Genomic DNA, 22,331 nt, shown 5'->3' on the forward strand with positions numbered 1-22,331 from the left:
CAGAGAAGTGGGGATGTGTTTCAGTGGTAGAGCTCATGCCTTCTTGCTTGATGCCCTGGGTTCAAACCCTGATACCACACACATGCAAAAATAATATTATTTCAGTTAAACACACCTTAAGATAGGGGTGGGTTTTCCAGTTTGCTATATTCCACAGAGTAAATTTAATAAAATTCTGAATATATGGATTTTTCTTTTGGGGCTTATTTAATTTGGTGCTGCTTTTTCTTTGTTGGGTCCATAGCCAGCTATGATCAGGGTTTACTTCTGGCTTTGAAATAAGGTTTCATTCCTGGCAGAGGTCCAAGGACCATAAATGGTGCCAGGGCTCAAATATGGGTCATCCATGTAGAAGGCAAGTACTCTATCTGCTGTAGTATCTCTCCACCCTATCATTCTTTTCTCTTATTTTAACAGTTGCATATTCCCTTTGGAGAAATGCATTATTTACTCAGTTTTTAATTTGAATATTTTCTTCATGTTATGGAGTTATAGGTATTGTTCAAGGGACTGGAACAATAGTACAGCAGGTAAGGCACTTGCCATGCACATAGCTGACCAGGGTTTGATCTTCCCATATGGTACCCTGAACCCACCAGGACTGATCCCTGATCCTAGATCCTGGAATAAGTTTTGAGAATCACTGGGTGAGACAATAAAGCAAACTAAGTATTCATATGTTCCAATTTCAAGCAACTTATAAATATGATTTTTATTTAATCTCAAATTAATTTTTCCTTCATTCTTAAAAATGCTTGAATATTTATTTAAACAGTTTGTTCATTGTACAGTTATGTCAGTATTCCAACACCAATCCCATCACCAGCAGAACCTTCAATTTTTAAAAAATAGTTTAAAGCAGTTTTTAACTTAACTAAAATAGAACTTATTATTTATCATGCTTTTGATACCATACCCAAAATATTTGTTTCTTATTTATTTTTTATAATTTCAGATTATATATTTTCTTTTTATTTTTTACTTATGTGATTAATTAATATATAAATTTGTATTTTTGTGTGTGAATATTCAATTGTCTCAACACCATTTGGTGAAAATTCTTTCCCTTACGTATTTTTTGTTGTTTTTTTGGGCTATACTCAGCAGTGCTCAGGGATTACTCCTGGTTGGCTCTGTGCTCAGAACTTGCTCCTGACAGGCTTGGGGGACCATATGGGATGCTGGGTATTGAACCTGGGTCCCTCCCTGGTTGGCAGCTTGCAAAGGAAATGCCCTACATAGGCTGTGCTATCGCTCCGACTCCCTTTCCCCTCATGTAAATTCTCTTGGAAACTTTGTTAAAAATTATTTGAACAAATAAGGTCTTAATCTGAAATCTCAGAAATCTGCATGATCCTCTGACCATCTATTCTATTTTTATTTCTGTGGTTTTATAGTAAGTTTTGAAACCAGTATGTGTATGTATTCCAAATTAGATTTTCATTTTGATTGTTTTGGCTACTCTGACTGTAAACACTATTTTATTACTACCAACCCTTATTATTTATGAGTCCTTTGTCTTCCCCTTATCCCAGTACTATTTATGTCTTCATGCTTTAATGTTGACTATTCCTCAGTGTCAATTTTCCTTGAGATAATTAATTTTAGGAGTTCTCTGGATTGGAGTTAGGAGCGAAGTACAGTGTCTCTTTAAACTTGCAGTGGTATTAATATTTTAATTTGTCCTTTTTGAAGAACTCAGCACCCATAAAGCCAAATATAATTCTGATTATATATAAACTAAAGATTAGGTCCCCAAAAGTTAGAGGCAAAGCAGAGGATGGTGGTTAACTTTATAGATGACAGTGAGTGCTTTTCACTGGTCAGGCCCCTGTCTTAGATCAATGAGGCCTTGGACAATTGGCCAAAACAGAGTCTTGGTCTGCAAAGAGGAATTAGCATGAACTAATTAGAAGAGTAGGATTGGACATGCACACTGGAGATGAACTTCTCTGCCTCACATTGATAAAGAAGTAGTTGGGCATCACAATCTGGAAGCTCAGTCTGGGGTTGTATGTGCCATTCAAGTCAGAGTAACATTAATTACTGTGTCAACATACTTTTCTAGCATATGAGAGGTACTGGACATTTAGTACCAAGAATTGACCTTTTACTATTGGGAGTAAATGTTCAGTACTTTCAATAAGCAAATATAGACAAAAGCAAAAGGAATGACTTTAGAGGAGAATATCCAGTGATTTTTGTCAGTTTTTCTGCCAGTTTCCTACCATTCTTATATCTTGGATGTTTAGTAACTCTGGGGCCAGGACCTTTATCTGAGATTACAGTGTCTCAGGGGGAATTTGGATTAAAGGAAGCATGTACAGAGGAGGCAGCTTATGAACTGAATCAAAGTCACTCATTTTTATATTTTAAGTCCATTTTGGGCTTCTGCAGAATAGGAGCTGGCACTAATACAGACGATTGTAATTTCAGATAAATTTATTTCACATTTTAAATAATAAGATGATTGTTTAAGGATCAACTAAATTAATTTATGAAAATTACAATTTAAGTATTATTTGATTGTATTGAAAATTATGCAAATCATTGTTTTTTATCAGTATTGAGCAGCCATTTTTAGTTTTAAATTACCATAATTGAATCATCTTATAAGATAGTTTATACAACATTAAGCATGTTATAAACATTTTTCTTAAAATATTAAATAAGATTGTTAGTTCTGAGTAAAGTGAAGTTGAGAGAAATAAAACACCTTGATCAATATGCTCAGCTATTTAGTTGCAGGAAATATAATTGAAATTAAGCCATTCTTTTCTCAAGGTTCTCATCTCATTCCTCTTTTATAATCTATTTTTTCTTTACATTATATTTCTCTCAACTCTTCTTAGAAATTATTTCCTTTTCTTCACAGTATCATTATATAATTCATAGCAAAGTTTGCATTGTTTTCACAAAATGCCTGCATTTGGGCTTTGCTTGATTTGTCTTTACAGACTTTGTTTTGGCATTAAAAAGTCAGTCTCATAAATTGATTTGGGAAGATTACGAAATGTTCATGTCATTATATTCCGAAAAAATTGTACAAAGTTGGAATTTTTCTTCATATGTTAGAAATCTTAAAAGATGATATATGTAATGACATTTTATTTCAGTCAAAGTTTGATTGTAAGTTTAGTGTCTTTAAAATGTATAGCACTATTCAGATGATCTGTGCCAGTTTAGGAGAATTTATTATTATGTTTTTTTCATATTTGATTTCGTTCTAACACACCATAATTATGTTTAGTCTTTTTGCAGCACTCAAAATGACTAGTAGAATCAGTGATCAGCCTCTTATCTCTAGCCTTTATATGTTCTTTCCTTTTTAGTGTAAGTAGAGGTATATCAGTTTCATTGTTAACTTTGGTGAATCTGAATTTAATTTTAATGATTCTTTTTTTTTTTTTTTTTTGGTTTTTGGATCACACCTGGCAGCGCTCAGGGGTTACTCCTGGCTCTATGCTCAGAAATCGCTCCTGGCAGGCTCGGGGGACCATATGGGATGCCAGGATTCAAACTACCGACCTTCTGCATGCAAGGGAAATGCCTTACCTCCATGCTATCTCTCCGGCCCTATATTAATGATTTTTCAATTCATTTTTCTCTTTCTTTTTAAAATTTTCAGTTACTTTTTGTATTTATCATTTATATTTTATTTGGAATTTCAGTGGTTTGTTTTATTTTTTTGGTTTCATGAATTAGAAACATTAGTATTTAGATATTATACTAGTATTTTCTTACTTTTCTTTTAAATGTATATGTAATATTGAATGCCATTTTTGATTGATATTTGCAGAGTATATCTATTTTTTAACTTTTAACATAGCTACATTTCAATATTTTAAACCTTTTGGATAGTTTATAGTATATTTTTATAAGGAAACTTCTGTTTTTTAATTTCTATTTTATATTTTCTAATATATATTCTATATTTAGTTTTTATTTTCTAATTTATATATATATATATATATATATATATTTTTTTTTTTTTTTGGTTTTTGGGCCACACCCTGTGACGCTCAGGGGTTACTCCTGGCTATGTGCTCAGAAGTTGCTCCTGGCATCTTGGGGGACCATATGGGACGCCGGGGGATCGAACCGCGGTCCATCCTAGGCTAGCGCAGGCAAGGCAGGCACCTTACCTCCAGCGCCACGGCCCGGCCCCTAATTTATATATTTTTATTAGTTATTTTTGACATAAATATATGTCAATATTTAGGTATGGCGTTATTTACTATCTAAAGTATGTCTTCAGTTATCAGAAGTTTTTTTAAAGGTCAGGGCATAGTTTTCTTTGTGTGTGCTGTTTTAGTTTTATCAGATTTATGGATTCTCTAGATTTATTTTTGTAAAATTAAGCATTTTCAGCTATTATTTCTTCTCTTACACTCTTCTTTTTGGCCCTTTATGCTGTTATTATGTTATTCCTGTTACATGACTTTTAGACCTTTTGTTTCTGGCCTACAGAAACAAGATTCTAAAATTCTCTTTTTTTTGCTCTGTTATTTTGGTCTTAAAATTGAATTTTCTTAGGTTCACCGATATTTCCTTTTTTATTTAAGTTGCTTATTGTGTCTCTTTATTAGTTTTATATTTACTTATATATGTTTTAATGACAGTTTAATAATTCTGTTCAGGTTATTTTTTCAGTTAGTCTATATTATTGATGAAATTACCCTCCCCCCTATTTATTTTGTCATTTATTATGTTAAGGTCACTGTGATAGGCAGGTAAAGAAAGAGGGAGTTCTAAGAAATCACCCAATTGTCCCTTCACCAGGTCTGGCTCCTCTTATCAAAGTCACTTATTCCTATAGTCAATTTTTTGTAAGGCTTAGTGTTTAATTACTTGCTGTTCATTATATTTCTTATACTTGGCTCTTTTTGTTGTTCTATGTCTGCCTATATTTATCCTCTGGGAACCAGCATTGAATGTTTTAGCTTGACTCAATATTCTCTATTCATTGGTTTGTGAGTTAGTATTTGTTGCTCTCTAACACCTTAATTATCTTTAACATTGCTCTATAAAACCATCCTATCCCCAGCTTTGGCCTGAATTCTATACCTTCAATTTTAGAACTCTATTGTTTGAATAAAGAACAAAGAGTTGTCTAAACACTCAGTAAGGGACATTAATTATAATGTATACAAAACTAGACATAAATTGAATGTTACTATTTGGGGGGTTGGTTCAGTTCTGGAGATGCTCAGCGGTTACTCCTGATGCTGCACTCGGGAATTGTTCCTGGCCTTACTTGGAGTGCCTTAAGTAATGCCAGGAATTGAACCTGGGTCTGTCATGTGCAAAACAAACTCCCTATTCATTATGTTTGCACTCTGGCCCTAACGTTTAAATTATTTCAGAAGGCAAGGAAATTGTACCTATTGGAATAGCAGGAAGTAAACTCACCCATTTGCCTGAAACACCCAGAAACAATGGACAGAAAGAGTAGGAACAGGAAGTTTAACATGATGCCAGGCATTCAAGTGATTCATGTCTAAAAGAAAAACATGTATATGTATGAGCCTTATTCAGACTTACTTCTGTGATAGTTCCAATTTACAGAACAAAGAGAAGGAACGCAGAAAAATCTGATTTAATCCTTAAGATTAACACACATGACTAAGAGACGGTGATCACCAAGGAATCCATGACTCACAGTCGAGCTTAAGCAGAGTATAGTTGCACATAAAGAGAACCTCATGATTTTTCTGAAGGTTCACTTCATTGATTCTGAAAAACACTGATTACTTCTTAGTTATATGGAAACTATCCCAACCTAATAGTAGGGAATATGCCATAAGAAAGAATCATGAGTAACAGGTACATGAAAAAAATGCTTATCAATTGATAACAGGGAAATGTCAGTGAAAATGATAGTGAGGCAATAATTTCATCTCTGAGAGTGTTATATGTCCAAAAGATGAAAAGGAAATGTTGGTTGAGGGTATGGATACAAAGGAAGATATAGGCTACCCAACATATGGAAACGACCCAAGTGCAAGTATGATTATATATAGATGTGATGTGTATATGCACCATTGAATAATAAGCTATTAAAAGAGACCTCTCGGACCCGGAGAGATAGCACAGCGGCGTTTGCCTTGCAAGCAGCCCATCCAGGACCAAAGGTGGTTGGTTCGAATCCCGGAGTCCCATATGGTCCCCCGTGCCTGCCAGGAGCTATTTCTGAGCAGACAGCCAGGAGTAACCCCTGAGCACCGCCAGGTGTGACCCAAAAACCAAAAAAAAAAAAAAAAGAGACCTCTCATTTGTGACAACCTAACTAGAACACTAGAGGAGTTTATTCTTAAGCAAACTGAGTCAGAGTAAGTCAAATAATGTATGGTTTCACTAATATGTAGAATATAAAGAAACTAAACAAAAGAACAGATAAAATAAACCAGATTAAGTTCTTGGAGACTCACTGCAGAAGTGAAATTGTCTAATGGGGAGGGGAGGTTAGGTATTTTGGTCAGTGGTTGTGAGAACAGCAGCAGGGGTTGACTACAGGAAGTATAGATTTGCATGAGTTCAAACTTGGTTTTCTTTCTTTTTTCTTTTTTCTTTTTTTGTTTTTTTGGGCCACACCTGTTTGATGCTCAGGGGTTACTCCTGGCTAAGCGCTCAGAAATCGCCCCTGGCTTGGGGGAACCATATGGGACGCCGGGGTCCTTCCTTGGCTAGTGCTTGCAAGGCAGACACCTTACCTCTAGCGCCACCTCACTGGCCCCTAAACTTGATTTTCTTTCCCCAATAATACATGATACCCCAGCATTGCTGGTGCATTTCTGGAGATATGCAAGTATCCATATCTAGGAGGGCACATAATGAATGCTAATAATTATTTTTGTATTTCACATAGCATAAGAATATATGTATAATATATCATTGGAATATTTTTAGGTGTCAGAATATATATATTTTGTGTCAGAATGTTCTAAAATAGATTCCAATAGTATATATTAAATATAGTATATCATGAATATTTATAATATAAACATTTAATATTTATTTTCATTAATTTTATTTTCCTTTTTCAGGGCCTTCTGTTCTGAACTATGGTGACATTTGTGTGCATTCCATAAATTCACAACTGATTAATATTATTAATATACTACCTATATATATTTTTATTCATTTTGATGTTCAGTTAAAAGAACTTCAGAAAACCAAGCAGTTTTCATATGTTATTCCACCTACATCCTGTACTTATATTCCACTGTTATTTCACTCTACCACTGTTGGGAAATTTTGGAAGTAAGTTTTTATCTTTAAATTCTTATATGTTATAATGAGAGTTTCCTTTTATAGAACATGTGATTATAATTAATATATTTAATCAGCATCATAGTGCATACTATATCTTTATGAATAGATACTATATACATTAAATATGCATTTCCTATATGTAACTGAATTCAATAATTGCCTATAGCTCTTAATAAATTTGAATTTTTTACTCTATTCCAGGTCTTTCACTTTTAATGTGAATTCTAAACCTGCTGGACACATTCTTGTGATGGCCGTTGTCCACCCAGTAAATCTTAAGCTGTCTTCCAATGAGATAATATTGAAACCACAAGGTTTCTTGATGAAAAGATGCTTTAGGCAGACAGTTTGTATGCATAATCCTAATAATTATTTTGCACGATTTGAATGGGAACCTGTGATAAAAAAAGGGATGGCATTTTCCATTAATCCAACTAAAGGTATTAGTTTCTTTTTCTTCTTTCATTTAGACTTAATGTGTTGTATCATGTATTCACACATTAGTAATTATGTGTGTGAACTATTTACAGTGTTGCTAAAAACTTAAACTATAGACCTCAAGACATTTTTATTAAATATATTTTTTAATTTAAGTAACATGATCATATTTGGGTTACAGTCATAACCAGAACACCCCCCTTCACCAATGCAACATTACCCCCTACCCCCTTCCCATCCCCTACCTGTATTTGAGACAGGCATTCTACTACAGTAATTTGTTTTTAAGTTCAGTAAGTTGTATTTTTTTTCCTTAAAGGATAAGAGTAAAAAATATAGTAAAGGTGTGATAGTGGCAATCGCCAATGTTTGCATAGGTCCAGAAAAATCGAGAAAATGGAAAAAAGAATCCTTGACCTGATTACAAAAAGGCCTCACCCCAGTAGTTTATTGGCATAAGACAGACTCTGGGTTCCAGGCATACCAGTCTATCCAACTCCAGTCATTCTCAAGGTTCTGGTGAGACTTTTTCACACTTTAGCTATAGTTGGTATCAGACTTTTATATTTAAAGACTCGATTCTGTGCATTTCTTTCGTCGATGTCAGGCTGATGTGGAGCATCCTTTAGTTTCAGCATATCATTAAATGCAGAGCGATCTGCCCTGCATGCAGACTGTTGCTGAGTCGCCTGGGTGTTGGGAGTACTCTTTGGAGTAAGTCCATGCCAAAGCAGTGGTAGGTCTTTTCTGGTAGAGGCTTGGATCCTGGGAATGTTAAAGACAATTGTGGTTGTTTCCATAGTTCAGGTGTGTGTGGGCGATGCCCATTCTTCTGAGGCTTGAGTCTAATCATTATGCCAATGTTCAAGGTAAAAGGCCTAATGACATTACCAAATTTGTGTTCCCATCTCTATTAGATAAGAACTTGTTTGCATATGTATTATTTTCCATTTTAATGTACCTATGCAAAAGAGAAGCAATGCCACAAGATATTGTTGGTGTATCTGGGGGCCGAAGAATAAAGTCCAACATTTCCCGTAACTTGGTATAAACCTGAAATCTATACAGAGTTACTCTTCTACCAGTATTGCTTATAAAACAGATCTCACAGGGGGAAAATCAAACAATCAAATAACTAATCTAGTGGGCAAAATTGTCACTATATGAGGATATTTGAAGAGTTATAGATGTTAAGGGAATACATCTGAGATATACAAAAGAGGTACATGTGACCCTTTTATGTTTTAAAAAGAAAAAAAGAAAACAAGGGTATTTGAAGACAACAGGTGATAGTTGAGTTTGAGACATGTTTTGCAGCATTACGGAACCCTATATTGTCCTTGAACTAGGGATTATGCTGAAGCTGATTCCGGTATCATGCAAAGTCCATAGTTTGATGGGGGCATGAGGGGCCACCAAGCATGGGTCAACAGGCGTGTTGGTTGCAGTTGTTTGTATAGGCATGAGCTGGGGACTTTTTGAGCATTATCCAAAAATATTCCTGTTCCTAGACTGTTCCTAGGAATAGAATCAGGATGCCCAAGATTCTGATAAAACACTCAAATTGACCTTTATTGTCTAGTCTTTTATATATTGTGTCTCCCCTCATCCCTTTGTCTCTCCTACCTCCTCATACCCAAACCCTGAACCATTATCTTCCCCTTATTCAACCCTCCTTATCCTCAGTTCCTAATTGGGTAGACACAAAGACTGACCTTCTGCCCCAACACCACCATCCAGCTCCTCATTGAATGACACCCTCTCAGTCTTCAAGACATTTTTTATAGACACATTTTATTCAAATATATGGATCCTATATTTGTTCAGTGTTTCTTCCTCCCTTCAGTTGCTGTTTAACAGAAAATATCTACAGTACTTTTATTGAGAAAGGGAAGAAAGGTAGGAGAGTATAAGAGAGGGAGAGGAAAGAGAATTTTAGTAAAGTAGCAATTGTGTTCTGGCAATATTAAAATTGAAATTGTGGAAGAAGTGAATCTCAGTCTTGAATCCAAAGACCTAATCTCTTAATTTCTTAAAGCCTTCATGTTGTTGTATTAGGCCTTCACACACTTTATGAGGTGATCTGATATACTCAGTCTGCTGTTTTAAGTGCTAGTCGCCTCTTTCACAGGATTATCTAGACTGATCTTTGACAAAATAGACAAAATTATCATAGAAATGAACAAAATCATATCACTATTATTAAATTAAAACCAAACAGAAATTTTGTTTAGTTTTATTCTTATAATAATATATTAATATTACTATAAATAATTATTGTTAATATAATATTGATTCAGCAATTCTGACTGTCTTAGAAATTGTAGATTGTAGATTTATTCATACATACATATTTTTTTTATTTTGGAGCCACACCAAATCTGCTCAAGGGTTGCTCCTGCCTCTGTGCTCAGGGATCACTCCTGGGAGAGATTGGGGACAATATTGGGTGCTAGGGATCAAACCCTGGTTCGCTCTATGGAAGGCACAAATGCCGTACCTGTTGTAATATTGATCTGGCCCTGTGAAAGATTTTTTAAAATTTATTCTAGCTTAGGAATACGGTTGACAATTTTTACAGGTATTGATATACAAAGTTACTGCATGCCAGTGCTGCAGCTGAAATTTCCATCAACCTGTTACCTTTGGATTCATTTCCACTCCTTTTGTTTTCCCATTCTTTGTTAATCAGTTTTGTAGTCTAAAGTCAAGACGGGTTTCTCATTGTTCAATACTGTCTATGATGATCTAATTCATTTCTGGAATAGAAAGGACAAAACAAGACGACTAAGAATTATTTTAGAAGAATCCATCAATACTTGGAAGTCAGTATTGAATACAGCATTTAATAGGTTATAAAACCCAGTAAATAAAATTACGAACTATTAAATCTCTTTTAAGTAAAATTTTAACTAACAGGCAGTAGTTTCAGTTGCACCTGTTTTGATAGTAATTTGTGCTTGTTTCTGGTCTTTTTATTGTTATTATTTTCTTTGGGTCATATCAAGTGTTGCTTGGGGCTCATTTATTGCTATTAGTGACCTTGTTAATAATGCTGATAATACTGGATTCTAACCATTCTAGCTAAAAGAAAACCTGAGTGAATAATAATAGAGGAATCCAAATATATTAGTTTAGATTTTAGAGATTCTAGGTTTATTTTCAAGAATGTATAAAACCACGATGAAATGTGTGCATTCCAGCTATTGGTTCCAACCCAGTTTGTGATTTGGCACAGGGCCTGCCTGAAAACCACCAGGCATGGGGCTCCCTTTACCTTCCCTTTGCCATCATCCTAACCAGGGCTGAGCAGGCTGGGTTTCCATCTGTGGCTATCACAGACAAGCATTTTCTCAGACAAGAGATAGAATTATGTTTTAACCAGAAGCACCAATGCATCCAGTTATCTTTAGAACTCTTATTTGTTTATTTTTTATTTGTGTTGTTTTGGGGACCCTCAAGTGGTGTTCATGACACCCAGGAGTGACTCTTGGCAATACATCACAGACTGGTTCACAGTTCAGTGCTTAGACTTGAAGATGTCGTATTTCTGAGCCTTGTGGTTTTTAGGAGATGTTTAAGCCTACTCAGTTCTGCTGTGTACATATTGTGGATTGAACAGGGAAGACTTTAGTGCTTAGTCTTATTTGGAGTGTTCATAGCACCTAATAATTTTATCAGTCAAAACTCTCAAGCATATTGAATTATTATCAACTATTTCTGTAAGTTGGGTTTCAGCCATAAACAGAATATTCCTCTTAACCAGTGCGACATTCCCACCACCAATGCCCCCTCCCTCCTTTTCAGCCCCTGCCTGTATTTGAGACAGGCATTCCTCTTTCTCTCACTCATTAAAATTGTCAGATAGTTGTTAGTGTAGTTATTTCCCTAACTGTACTCAACATTCTGTGTGGTGAGCTTCATATTATGAGCCAGTCATTCCGGCCCTCATCTCTATTGTCTCTGGGCATTATTGCAATAATGTCCTTAATTTTGCTTAAAACCCATAGATGAGTGATAATAAAGCCCATAAAACCCATATGGGTTTCTTAAAACCCATAGATGATAGACTATTCTGTGTCTCTCACTCTCCCTCTGACTTATTTCACTCAGCATAATAGATTCCATGTACATTAACGTATAGGAGAATTTCATGACTTTATCTCTCCTGATAATATTCCACTGTGTATATGTACTACAGATTCTGTAGCAATTCATCTGTTGAAAGGCATCTTGGTTGTTTCCAGAGTATGGCTATAGTAAATAGTGCTGCAATGAATATAGGTGTGAGGAAGGGATTTTTGAATTGAATTTTTGTGTTTCTGGGGTCTATCCCAGTTTTTTTGAGGAATCTCCATATTGTTTTATATAAAGGCTGGACTAGATGGCATTCCCACCAGCAGTGAATGAGAGTTCCTTTCTCTCCACATCCCTGCCAGCACTGATTGTTCTTGTTCTTTGTGATGTCTGCCATTCTCAGTGGTGTGAGATGGTAGCTCATTGTTGTTTTGGTTTGCATCTCCCTGATGGTTAGTGATGCAGAGCATTTTTTTCATGTGTCTTTTGGCTATTTGTATTTCTTCTTTGACAAGACAGTTTTTAAGTACTTACAATTTTTAATTAAAATGATACCATATTCACATATATTTCAGATAGCTTTAAAATGCAATTAGTATCATACCGAATTTAAGCTTTCTTAGTAGTCCTTAGAATATTCATATAATAGGCACTCAGTTTTGGTTTTGCCTCTGTATAAGTGGAAAATGATTTTTTAAGTTGTTCTTATATCCTTCTTGGTAAATTGATTTTATATTTTATATCCAGCATAATACGTTTAATCACATATCAATTATTGTACAATAAAATGAGTATTTCTAAAGTCAATTTTATGATAGTTTTTGTCAAAATATGACATTTTATATTTGTATATGCATAGTCTGAGGAGAGACTTAAGAAGTAGGTTGAAGTTTTCTAAGACAGAAGTGGCAGTTAATTTGACTTCTTCATTGACTATTTATTATGATTTTGTTTTGTTTTCATATTATTTTTAGTTTCATTGGGTACACTAAATCTTCCTACTTTTTAAAATGACTTTCATTTTGTTTTTAATTTTTTTTAAATTATCTTCTTGTTCTTTTCAAGGCAAGCACCTTACCTGCTGTATTATTTCTCTGGCACCTATTATCTCCTAGGATCTCTTTTTCTAATGAGTTACTCCTACTCACCCATCTCATTATAATGACATCTCCTAAACTTTCTTAAAGCCTGCATTACAGCCAACCTGTTCCCTGGCTATAATGCTAGTCAGGAGTAGCCCTGGATCATTGATGAGTGGGTCCTAAAAATCTATCCTCTACTCTAAAAATTTCACAGTGAGTGCTTTCTGGGTGTCACACAATATATTAATCTCTCAAATATGGTAATTTCTCTCAGTAGCCACTATAGTAATTTGAGTTAGACACTTTATTAAGGTTGAAGAAATTACCATTTTATGAGAGTCAGTCTGTCCCAAGGCCACCTCTGGGATGCTCTCTTATCTCTCGTTTAGTGTCCTGTGATTTTTAACCTTAGGTCATCTCTTCTTGAAAAAAAGAATTTCAGAACCATTCTTTCCATTAAGTATTATTTTCTTACTCCAAAGAAAATGATGAAGCAGGTAACACTAAATGTAACTATTGCTTCCTATTTTCTCAGAACATTTGAATTACAGAAATGTGTTACACATTGACAGTTTTATCAGAAGTTAGATCTCTAGGGATGTGAGTTTCTTTTTTACAGATGTCTGGTAAGGTTTATTTACTTCAAAACTGGAGTAAATGCCAAATGTTGCTAAGTTTTTCAGAGTGTTGGGAACTATGTTGTAAGTAAGTTATTTGCTCAGGGTCATGAATGGTTTTCTACTGGCACTGTTTTCTTATTTTGCTGTGCTTGCTTCATTGTTGAATTTTTAATGTTTGCCAAATATTCTTTTTTCAACTATTTTAATTTTCCTATAAATATTGGAAAGTAAGGCATTAGTTTTAGATTTTTATCTAATATTTTATCTAATATTCACTTGATCATCTGCCATTTAGTATGTTCTTTGTATAAGTTTAATTTAAATAATTTTACAAAATACCATATTTTCTGTCATTTCTTATTATGAATAGTAAATATATGCATGTAGATATTCTTTTTTAGGTTACTATCATAAAAAGGTGTCATATATCTCATTCTCTCTGAATCCTCTCTAGGCCTTGTTGAACCATTTTCCTCACTGGAATGTGAAGTAACTTGGACTCCAGGCTTCAGTTCCCTAGAACAGGGAGAACTTATTCTAAAAGTTCCTGAAGGAAACACAACAACACTAAAATGTATTGCAGAGGTACAAATTTACCTTGAATATAATTTGTAATTTTAGGATTCCGAATTGCTATAAACAGGTATACCATGAAACATGTATTTATGTGCATATCTTAATTTTTATTATGTAACTAAAATTGATTTTATTTAGTAAATATTTAGAATAACTATCTGACCATCTTCTTAGGGTGACATCTCTACCATGAATGATGGCTGCGCAGGAATATAAAAAAAGAAAAGTTGTTCTATTTCTAGATTTTCTACAAGCTCATGTCTTTTGTGTCAATGTACTTGATTAGTAATAGAGCCTCTATACATATATAATGCCATGAAAGTCACATAAAATTAAATTATTTTATTAATAGATACCGAAGCAAAGCAGAAAGCATTATTTTTGCCTTATGTTGTTAGTATTTTAGTAGTAATTGTCATTTTGGTATAAGATGCATTTTATAATTTATATAATTAAGTACTTAATACAATTCTATTTTATAGGGTCTGATTTTTATAATAAAAATATGAGTAAAGTAAAAGCTGAAATATGTAATTTAACTTTATCTCTTAGGCCCCAGAAGGCTTTCACTTTATGCCTCTTGATCACCAATAATGTACTTTACGTATATACTGAATTTCCCACTGCTCTCTGTAACTTAATGCTGTTTTATTAATTCCCAGTTGTCTTCAGAATCATGAAGACACAATCATGCTGTTACATATTTGAAAAATTTACTACATTGCAGCCTTCAGAGATAAGAACCTTCCATTTTAATGATGGCAAGTGGTTGGCTGTCAGAAATCAGGGTTTTTCCTCTGCCTTACTCTTGAAGTAGTATATAAATCCATATAGGTATATTTGTTATAAATTATGTTGGGATCAGTTACTCTTTACAAACTGCTAACACTTTGCAACACGTACCCAGAAAAAAGAAACAAAAACAAACAAAAAACCCCACCACTGTCATCATAAAACAGCAGTTCTGCTGAACTTCCAGGGTTATTCGTCTCTATCCCCACCCCTTTTTTTGGGTAACACTCAGTGACACTCAAGGGTTACTCCTGGCTGTGCCATAGCTGTGCCCTCCCCTCCAAACAAACAAACAAACAAACAAAAAAAACCACCAGACAAAGTCTCTTGTCAAAAAATCTTGAACCTGTAATTGAGAAATTTGGGTTACAGTTCCTCTTGGATCCTATTCGTATTCCTGTCAGCAGTCCCAGAATGTAGTCTATGGTACAGTGATTCTGTGAAATGACTTTTTTTGGGGATTAGGTGAAATATTCTTGTTCCAGATAGTACTGTGAATTAACAGTGAACTAATTTCCTATCCTCAAGTAAACAGAATGTACCTTATCCACATATTAAGTGGTCAAAAATACCTCTACTAGAATTATGCCTGAATTATTTCATATTTACATTATTTATTATATTTAGGTTACTCACAGACTTTAATTTCAAAGACCATATGGTGACATGCACATCATTGGACAGATCATGGTTAAGGTTCTCTTCAGTGGTTAATCTAAATGATTTTCAGTATTAGATTTATATTCCCCTCCTAGAATTATCTGACTCCCTGGCCTGCCTAAAGTTAGATATATATGTAAATTACTATTTTCAATTTTTCTTTCTTTTAAGTACATCATATGTGTTATATTGCTTCATATTTTAGACATTTTCATGAAAATCATTTTTTATTAGATAGTTCATAAGAATATTTACTGTTGTTTCAATTATTTTTTTCCTTTTATCTTATAGCCTGGTCAAAGCAAAGTTGCATATCGAGAGCCACGGGTGATCTTCAGCCATGCCCCTCAGGGATTAACAACTTGGAAGACAGCTGTTCTTCATAATGTGGGAGAAAGCCATGCTTATTTTAGGGTAATTTAGAATCTCAGAAATATGTTGAATCAAGTAACCTTGTAATTTAAATTATTGTTTTGCCATGAATATTATAACATAGCTAATTTAGCCTTTGTAAAAGGATTATTGGCCAGTATTCAGATACCTCATCTAAAAATTACTTGAACATATATTTTCTGTAGTATGATATTATGAATGTATTGCATCCCATGTGGACCCCTGGCCTACCAGTGATGATTTCTGAGTGCAGAGCCAGGAGAAATCTTGAGTGCCACCAGCTGTGGCCCAGACACCTGTCAATCAATAAAGTTAAAAAATAAATATTGTTTGAATAGAATTGATAGGGTAGATGCTAGACTTGAGTCTATAAAGATATAAAGACACAGTAAACATGCTAATGGGTGGAAGAACAAAGTTGCCTAGCTGAGTTAGTAGTTCTCAGAACAGAGCAGGTAAAGACTGAGGAAAATGACTATTAGATCTAAATGACAAGTGGAAAACCACTGATAAGAGTAGGAGGGGTGGACAACATCTTTGATGATAGTACAGGTTATAAGAAAATTAATGCAGTTTACTAAAGAAACATAAACATAGACATAAACTTTTTCTGGGCTTGAGAGATACCTAAAAAGATCTGGAGTACATGCTTCACATGCACAAAACTTAAAGTTTGATCTCTGGGACCACATGACTTCCAGAGGGTTTGGAGCAATAGTACAGTAGGGCATTGTCTTGCAACTGTCCCTGGTTAGATCTTCAGCATTCCATATGGTCCCCCGAACACTTTCAGGAATGATTACTGAGTGCAGAGCTAGGAGTAACTCCTGAGAATTTCCAGGTGTAGACTCAAAATAGCAGAAAAGACAAACATATGATCTCCTTAGCATGATGGAGTCTGAGATTATTCTTGGTTTTGTACTCAGGAGTGACCTCTTGCAGTGCTCAGAAGACGCGTTATGGGGCTGGGGATTTGACTCAGGCTTGAGGTAGCCATAGCAGTATACATGGCCAATACCTTACCTCCTGTAATATTCTCCGTCCCTAATTTTATTTTATTAAAAAAGGTTATTTGACAATAATTCATTATTGATATTCAAATATCTTGCATACTTTGCTTTTCTCCTTAACTCACTTTCACTCTTCCATTAGTAAAGGTAGGTCCTTGAGCAGAACCATTCTGAAGACATTCTATTTAAAGATTTTGATTCTCATTTAAATTGTGGCATGGGTATTGTTTAAATAATTGATAGGTTTTTCTACTGAAAAGTATAGATCTCCAATGCTGACAAGAGAATTTAACATTTAAGATCTTACTTTATGCTTTATATAAGTGTTGTCTACTGCCCAAATGAATAGCTGAGATACCTGTTCTATTTTGTTGCTTTAGAGTCAGTTCTGTAATATATTCTTCCCTTTTCCCACACAAATATATTTATAAGTTCCCTTTAAGTTATTCTGACACAGAGCATAATACTTCGGCCTAAAGTGACTTTTTAAAAACCATACTGTAAATCCATAAATAAATTGTCTAAAACATTTTAAAGGTCAAAATGATGTTTAGATATTTGAATATAAAGAAAACTAATCTATGTAAGAAAACTGAGAAAAAGGTTAGTTCATCATTTTGCCTCCATACTAATTTTTATTCAGTTTTCTAATTACAGATAAGGCATACTTGTCAAGAAATTACTATAATTTTGAAATGCCCTCTAAGAACTTCATCTTACAAGTTTTGTAAAGTCATAAAAATGTCCATATAATAATTTTATTGTCTTATTTGAATTAGAAATTCTTTATAACTGGGTTAGGAATAAAAATTCTTTTAAATCCAAATTATTTGTCAGTCTGATATTGACTAAGTCTTTTATAAAATCATCACATACTCTATCTTTGGCATCCCCTGTTTTGTGTAGTAGTTTGAAAGCACTCCTGTGAAAGCATCAGAAGAGAAAATTTTAAAGGGTAATTAAGCTTTTCTGTAAATATTCAATTACAGGTTTGTGAAAAAGATCTTTCGCCTCACGTTCGTATTGTTCCAGCAGAAGGAATAGTTCCATTTAGGGGAAACATTGTTCTTAATGTTTCTCTTACAACTTCTGTGTTAGGACCTTTTGATACAAAAGCAAAGGTAAGTTTATACTGTATGAAATAAAATTTCAAACTTTCTAAATTTAATTGGCTTTCTTAAGCTAGGCAGCATCTTATCAAGTGAGTAGAAAGGCTTGCAGAAAAGTGAATGCTTTTACAGTCATAAAGACCGTGGAACAAATACTAGCAGATTAAAATATTTCAGGTAGACACTTTCCTACAGTAGGACAAAAGGTAGTCTTATCAAAAAGCTTACCTCAGTGAGTGTGATCTGGAAACTCCAGATTGAAGACTTTGAAATTATAGTTACTTTAGGATTCAAATTGGATTGGGACCTGAGGTGAACTTGCTACATTTATTTTTACAGTTTGTGTGCTTGAGCTTGTATGTGTCTATAGATTTATTTGACTGTTTAAGTTATTCATGATAGAGTGTGATGTAGCTCAGCAGTAGAGCATTTACCTTGCATGTGTGAGACCCTAGATATGATTCTAGCACTGCAAAATTTGATCAGTCATAATGGTATGAAATATTGTTTATCGGGTTATTCATAGAAAACTAGTCTTAAAGGTCTTACAGGACCATAGGTTTTAATGTTATGAAACAAAAAGGACAATTAATTTTTTTCTTAGCTAGGAGTAATTCCTGTTGTGCAGAGCCAGGAATAAGCTCTGAACATTGCCAGCCAGGTGTGACCCCAAAATACCCCCTCCACAAAAAAAACCCACAGTGTATAAACAAAAAATGGTAAGGGCGGGGGATTAAGTGCCTGCCCCAGAGGCAGGCAGGGGGGAGGGACAAGGGAAATTGTGGATATTGGTGGAGAGAAATGTTCAGGGGTGAAATGTCATTGTAAGAGTGAACCTCATCAAAGTTAAGATATCACAAAGGGGACTTCTGAGAATTATGTTATGGGTGATTGTCCTTCCACTGTAACTTTACCTTGTCCTCTTTCTTTGCATCCTTGTTCTCATAATTAGAAATAAAAATTAACAACAAAAAAAAGAGTGAACCTCAATCATGGATAACTTTGTAATCACTGTTTAAATAAAAGAAAAAAAAAAGAATCAAGCAATGACAGATATGGTGGGTGGAGAAGGAGAGGAGGAATAATATTAAGAGGGAATAATATTAAGGAGGTACGAGTCACATGTGGCCTGCAAGGAGGGGACAGAGAGAGACAGTTGCAAGTCTGGGGAAAAAAGCTTAAAAAGCTTAAACAACTTATAATTTATCAGTGCAAGATTATAGACTGTGTAAATGTCAGTGGGAAAAGATATATCTAGAGTGAAAGAGGTCTTTACCAACAATGTCAGAAAACATGTACATTGTCTTAGAGCTAGGAGTTTTATGATTAAGAATATCATAATCAGGTTGTGATTTTTTTTTTCAGAGCTTTCTATGTTTCTAGAGCAACAAAACTGGGACTAGTCAAATGAGTATATGCATTAATATAGTGAAGATGTTAGGGCAAATTCTGTGCAAATTTATATCAGTAATTAGGATTTGGTAGCAAAAAGAAATCACAGGTAATTAAAAGGCAAGCCAAGTGTGAGGCATATTGATAACATTCATTGAGAAAAACATTATAGGATAGATAAGAGATTTTAGAAGGATAATATATTTTAGAGATCTTTTGGATCACCATACTGAGATACTTAGTGAAAAGTCTGTTGCAAATATATCAAATTTAAATCAAACTTAAAAGATGCCAGAGAATATTTCAGTTATCCCAGTGAAGATTGAAATTTGTGTTAAGTGTCGCTTATATATCGGCGAGTGAAGAATCGTACTGACCAGCTTTGGCAGAATTTGAATAAAGGAGAAAATGCAGATGTGAATGGCTGATTAGAGGACCATTCACTGTAGACTTGGAAGTACCTGTGGCATGTAGTAACTCTTGTTTCTAAACATGAGTGAGAAATCTGAAATGATAAGGGTTCTAAGAAAAAGAAGGATGTGTGGTGATGCATTCATGAGGGAAGGTATGATAACTAGTAAGCTTTGGTAAATTAATACTGAAAGGAGTAGTGTGAGCAGAAAAGGTATTTAGGAGAAATCTTTATATATCTATACATAGTTCATAAAGAAGAACACAAAATAAATATATGGTTTATCAGTAAAGTTTATTTTTATTTGACATGTCTTATTATTCATGCAGTTGTGCTCTTTAAGATTTTATTCAAGGCATTGAACTATGTGTTGTATATTTTCTTTCAAGTAAATTACGCCATTTGGCTCAGAATCAGTAATATAGTAGATGGGGTTTGCCTTAGTACATGCCTGATCCATATTTCATCCTCTGTATTCCATATCATTTTTCAAGGACCACCAACATTATTTCCTGAGCACAAAGCCAGGAGTAACCACTGAGCATCATTAAGCATGGACCCCAAACCAAAAATATGGAGATCATATAATGTTGAAAATGTGTGACATTTTGGGTAGTCATACTATGAAGATAGTACATTACTTTTCTAGTCATTTTGAAAAACTGGTAATTTGTGCTTTCCTATGAACAATGTTTTCTTTTTACCTACAAACAATGATTCTGTGAAGGAAAAGTGAGATAATTTTATACCTCTTAAATATAATGCATTTTAAGTAAAATTGAGAGCTTGACTGCGCTGCAATCCTGTCTGTAGAGGTAGCCTTTCAGTGAATACTGTTTTTCTGTTTTTAGGATTTTGCTTAGTCAGATAATCTACAGTTCTTATGTTGCTGGGATTTTACAACTGTTTTTTGTTATTGTTGTTTGTTTGTTTCTGTTTTGGAGAAACACCTAAATGTGCTCAGGGTTTACTCCTGGCTTTAGACTCAGGAATTATTCCTGCTGGGCATGAAAGACCATATGGGATGCCTAGATAACACCTAGCTGTATACAAGGCAAGCACCCTACTCACTCTACTGTTAGTCTTTCCCCTAAAGTGAATTTTTTTTTGAAAATTCACCCCATTATTTTTGCTTTTATTATGGGCCTCACATAATGGTATTTGCACTCTTTCTGCTTCTGTGCTCAGAAGTGATCCTTGGGTGTCTAGAGGTCAGAGCTAGGGGCTGTATCTGTGCCAGGGATCAAACCAAGGTCAACTACATGCAAGGCAAGCACCTTATTTCCTGTTCTATATCTCCAGCCATAAACAACAAAATTCTTATATTGTTGTTTTACTTTGAAGGCATGAAATTGAATGTTCACGTTTTTGTTCAAGTTCAGCCATTACTTCTTTCAAAAATTTGTGTGTGTGTGTGTGTGTGTGAGAGAGAGACAGAGACAGAGAGACAGAGATAGGGAGAGACAGAAACAGAATACTTGGCCTTTTCAGTCTCAATTTTCCTCATTTGAAAATTAAAGAACTGAAATTAGTATATTTGAAGAATACTGAGGATTAATAGGAAGATAATAGTCCAACTACTATTGTTCATTTACTCACAACTTTTAACTGTTCTAATAGATATCTTGAATATTAATATCTATGGGAAAAGAAGTAAGTATGCATTCAATTTTCTTTTTTAATTTTAAATAATTGAATTGAAATAAAGAACTACAGGGCTTCAGGGAATAGAAATAATATCCAGTGAAATAAGTAGAACTTGTAGTCAAATTTACAAGCTAGAAATTGGTCCCATTTGTTATGGAGGATTTTAAGAACTGTGCACTCACTGTTTCTAGAAATATTGAGTATTGTGATGGCAGCTGCCATAATAAATCTTGTGACTTGTGTAAAAGTTATGATTATTAAAAATATAAAATGTTACATAAAACCAAGTAATACTTCAATAATATGTGAATATATTTTACTTTGGTCCCTATAAAATCTTAAATTTCTTCTAAATCAGATTGCTATCCATCGTGCAGATACCTTATACCTAGGCATCAGTGGAACTATTGTGATTCCTGATATTGTAATTAAGCCAGTAAGTATATTGTCAATTTATGTAATCAATTTATGTCTTATGAACATAGATCTTAGTATGTTTATAATGAAATTACTTTATTATGTAGTAATTTGACACTTTGAAACTAATAAATGGAATATAAATCACAAAGCAGAATATTACATAAAACTTTATTTATTTATTTTTAAATAATATATTTATTTAAGCACCATAAATACAAAGAAGATTGTAGTTGGGTTTCAGTCATAAGAATGCCCCCCTCATCAGTACAATAAAGGTTTATAATTCATCACTGCACTTTATTATCATAGCACTACCAATCCAGCACTGACAATCCATTATTACATTCATCTGTAGTATTCATCCTGAATATGCCCCTCAAAAACGATCACTACTTTCCTAAATTTTGTGATTATTAACACTTTAAGTT

At 34.1% G+C, this 22,331-nt stretch overlaps 1 protein-coding gene across 1 annotated transcript in view; it reads left to right on the plus strand.

The window, feature by feature from the left end:
- The window catches only part of CFAP47 (cilia and flagella associated protein 47), a 433,368-nt gene that overhangs the window by 41,813 nt on the left and 369,224 nt on the right, over positions 1 to 22,331 (plus strand). The window contains exons 14-19 of the mRNA XM_049766890.1: positions 7,047 to 7,263; positions 7,477 to 7,715; positions 13,947 to 14,077; positions 15,812 to 15,934; positions 17,913 to 18,044; positions 21,842 to 21,919. Coding sequence (XP_049622847.1) covers positions 7,047 to 7,263; positions 7,477 to 7,715; positions 13,947 to 14,077; positions 15,812 to 15,934; positions 17,913 to 18,044; positions 21,842 to 21,919 — 920 coding nt within the window. The remainder of the gene's footprint in view (positions 1 to 7,046; positions 7,264 to 7,476; positions 7,716 to 13,946; positions 14,078 to 15,811; positions 15,935 to 17,912; positions 18,045 to 21,841; positions 21,920 to 22,331) is intronic.

The sequence above is a fragment of the Suncus etruscus genome, chromosome X (genome assembly GCF_024139225.1).
Source record: "Suncus etruscus isolate mSunEtr1 chromosome X, mSunEtr1.pri.cur, whole genome shotgun sequence".
Lineage (NCBI taxonomy): Eukaryota > Metazoa > Chordata > Mammalia > Eulipotyphla > Soricidae > Suncus > Suncus etruscus.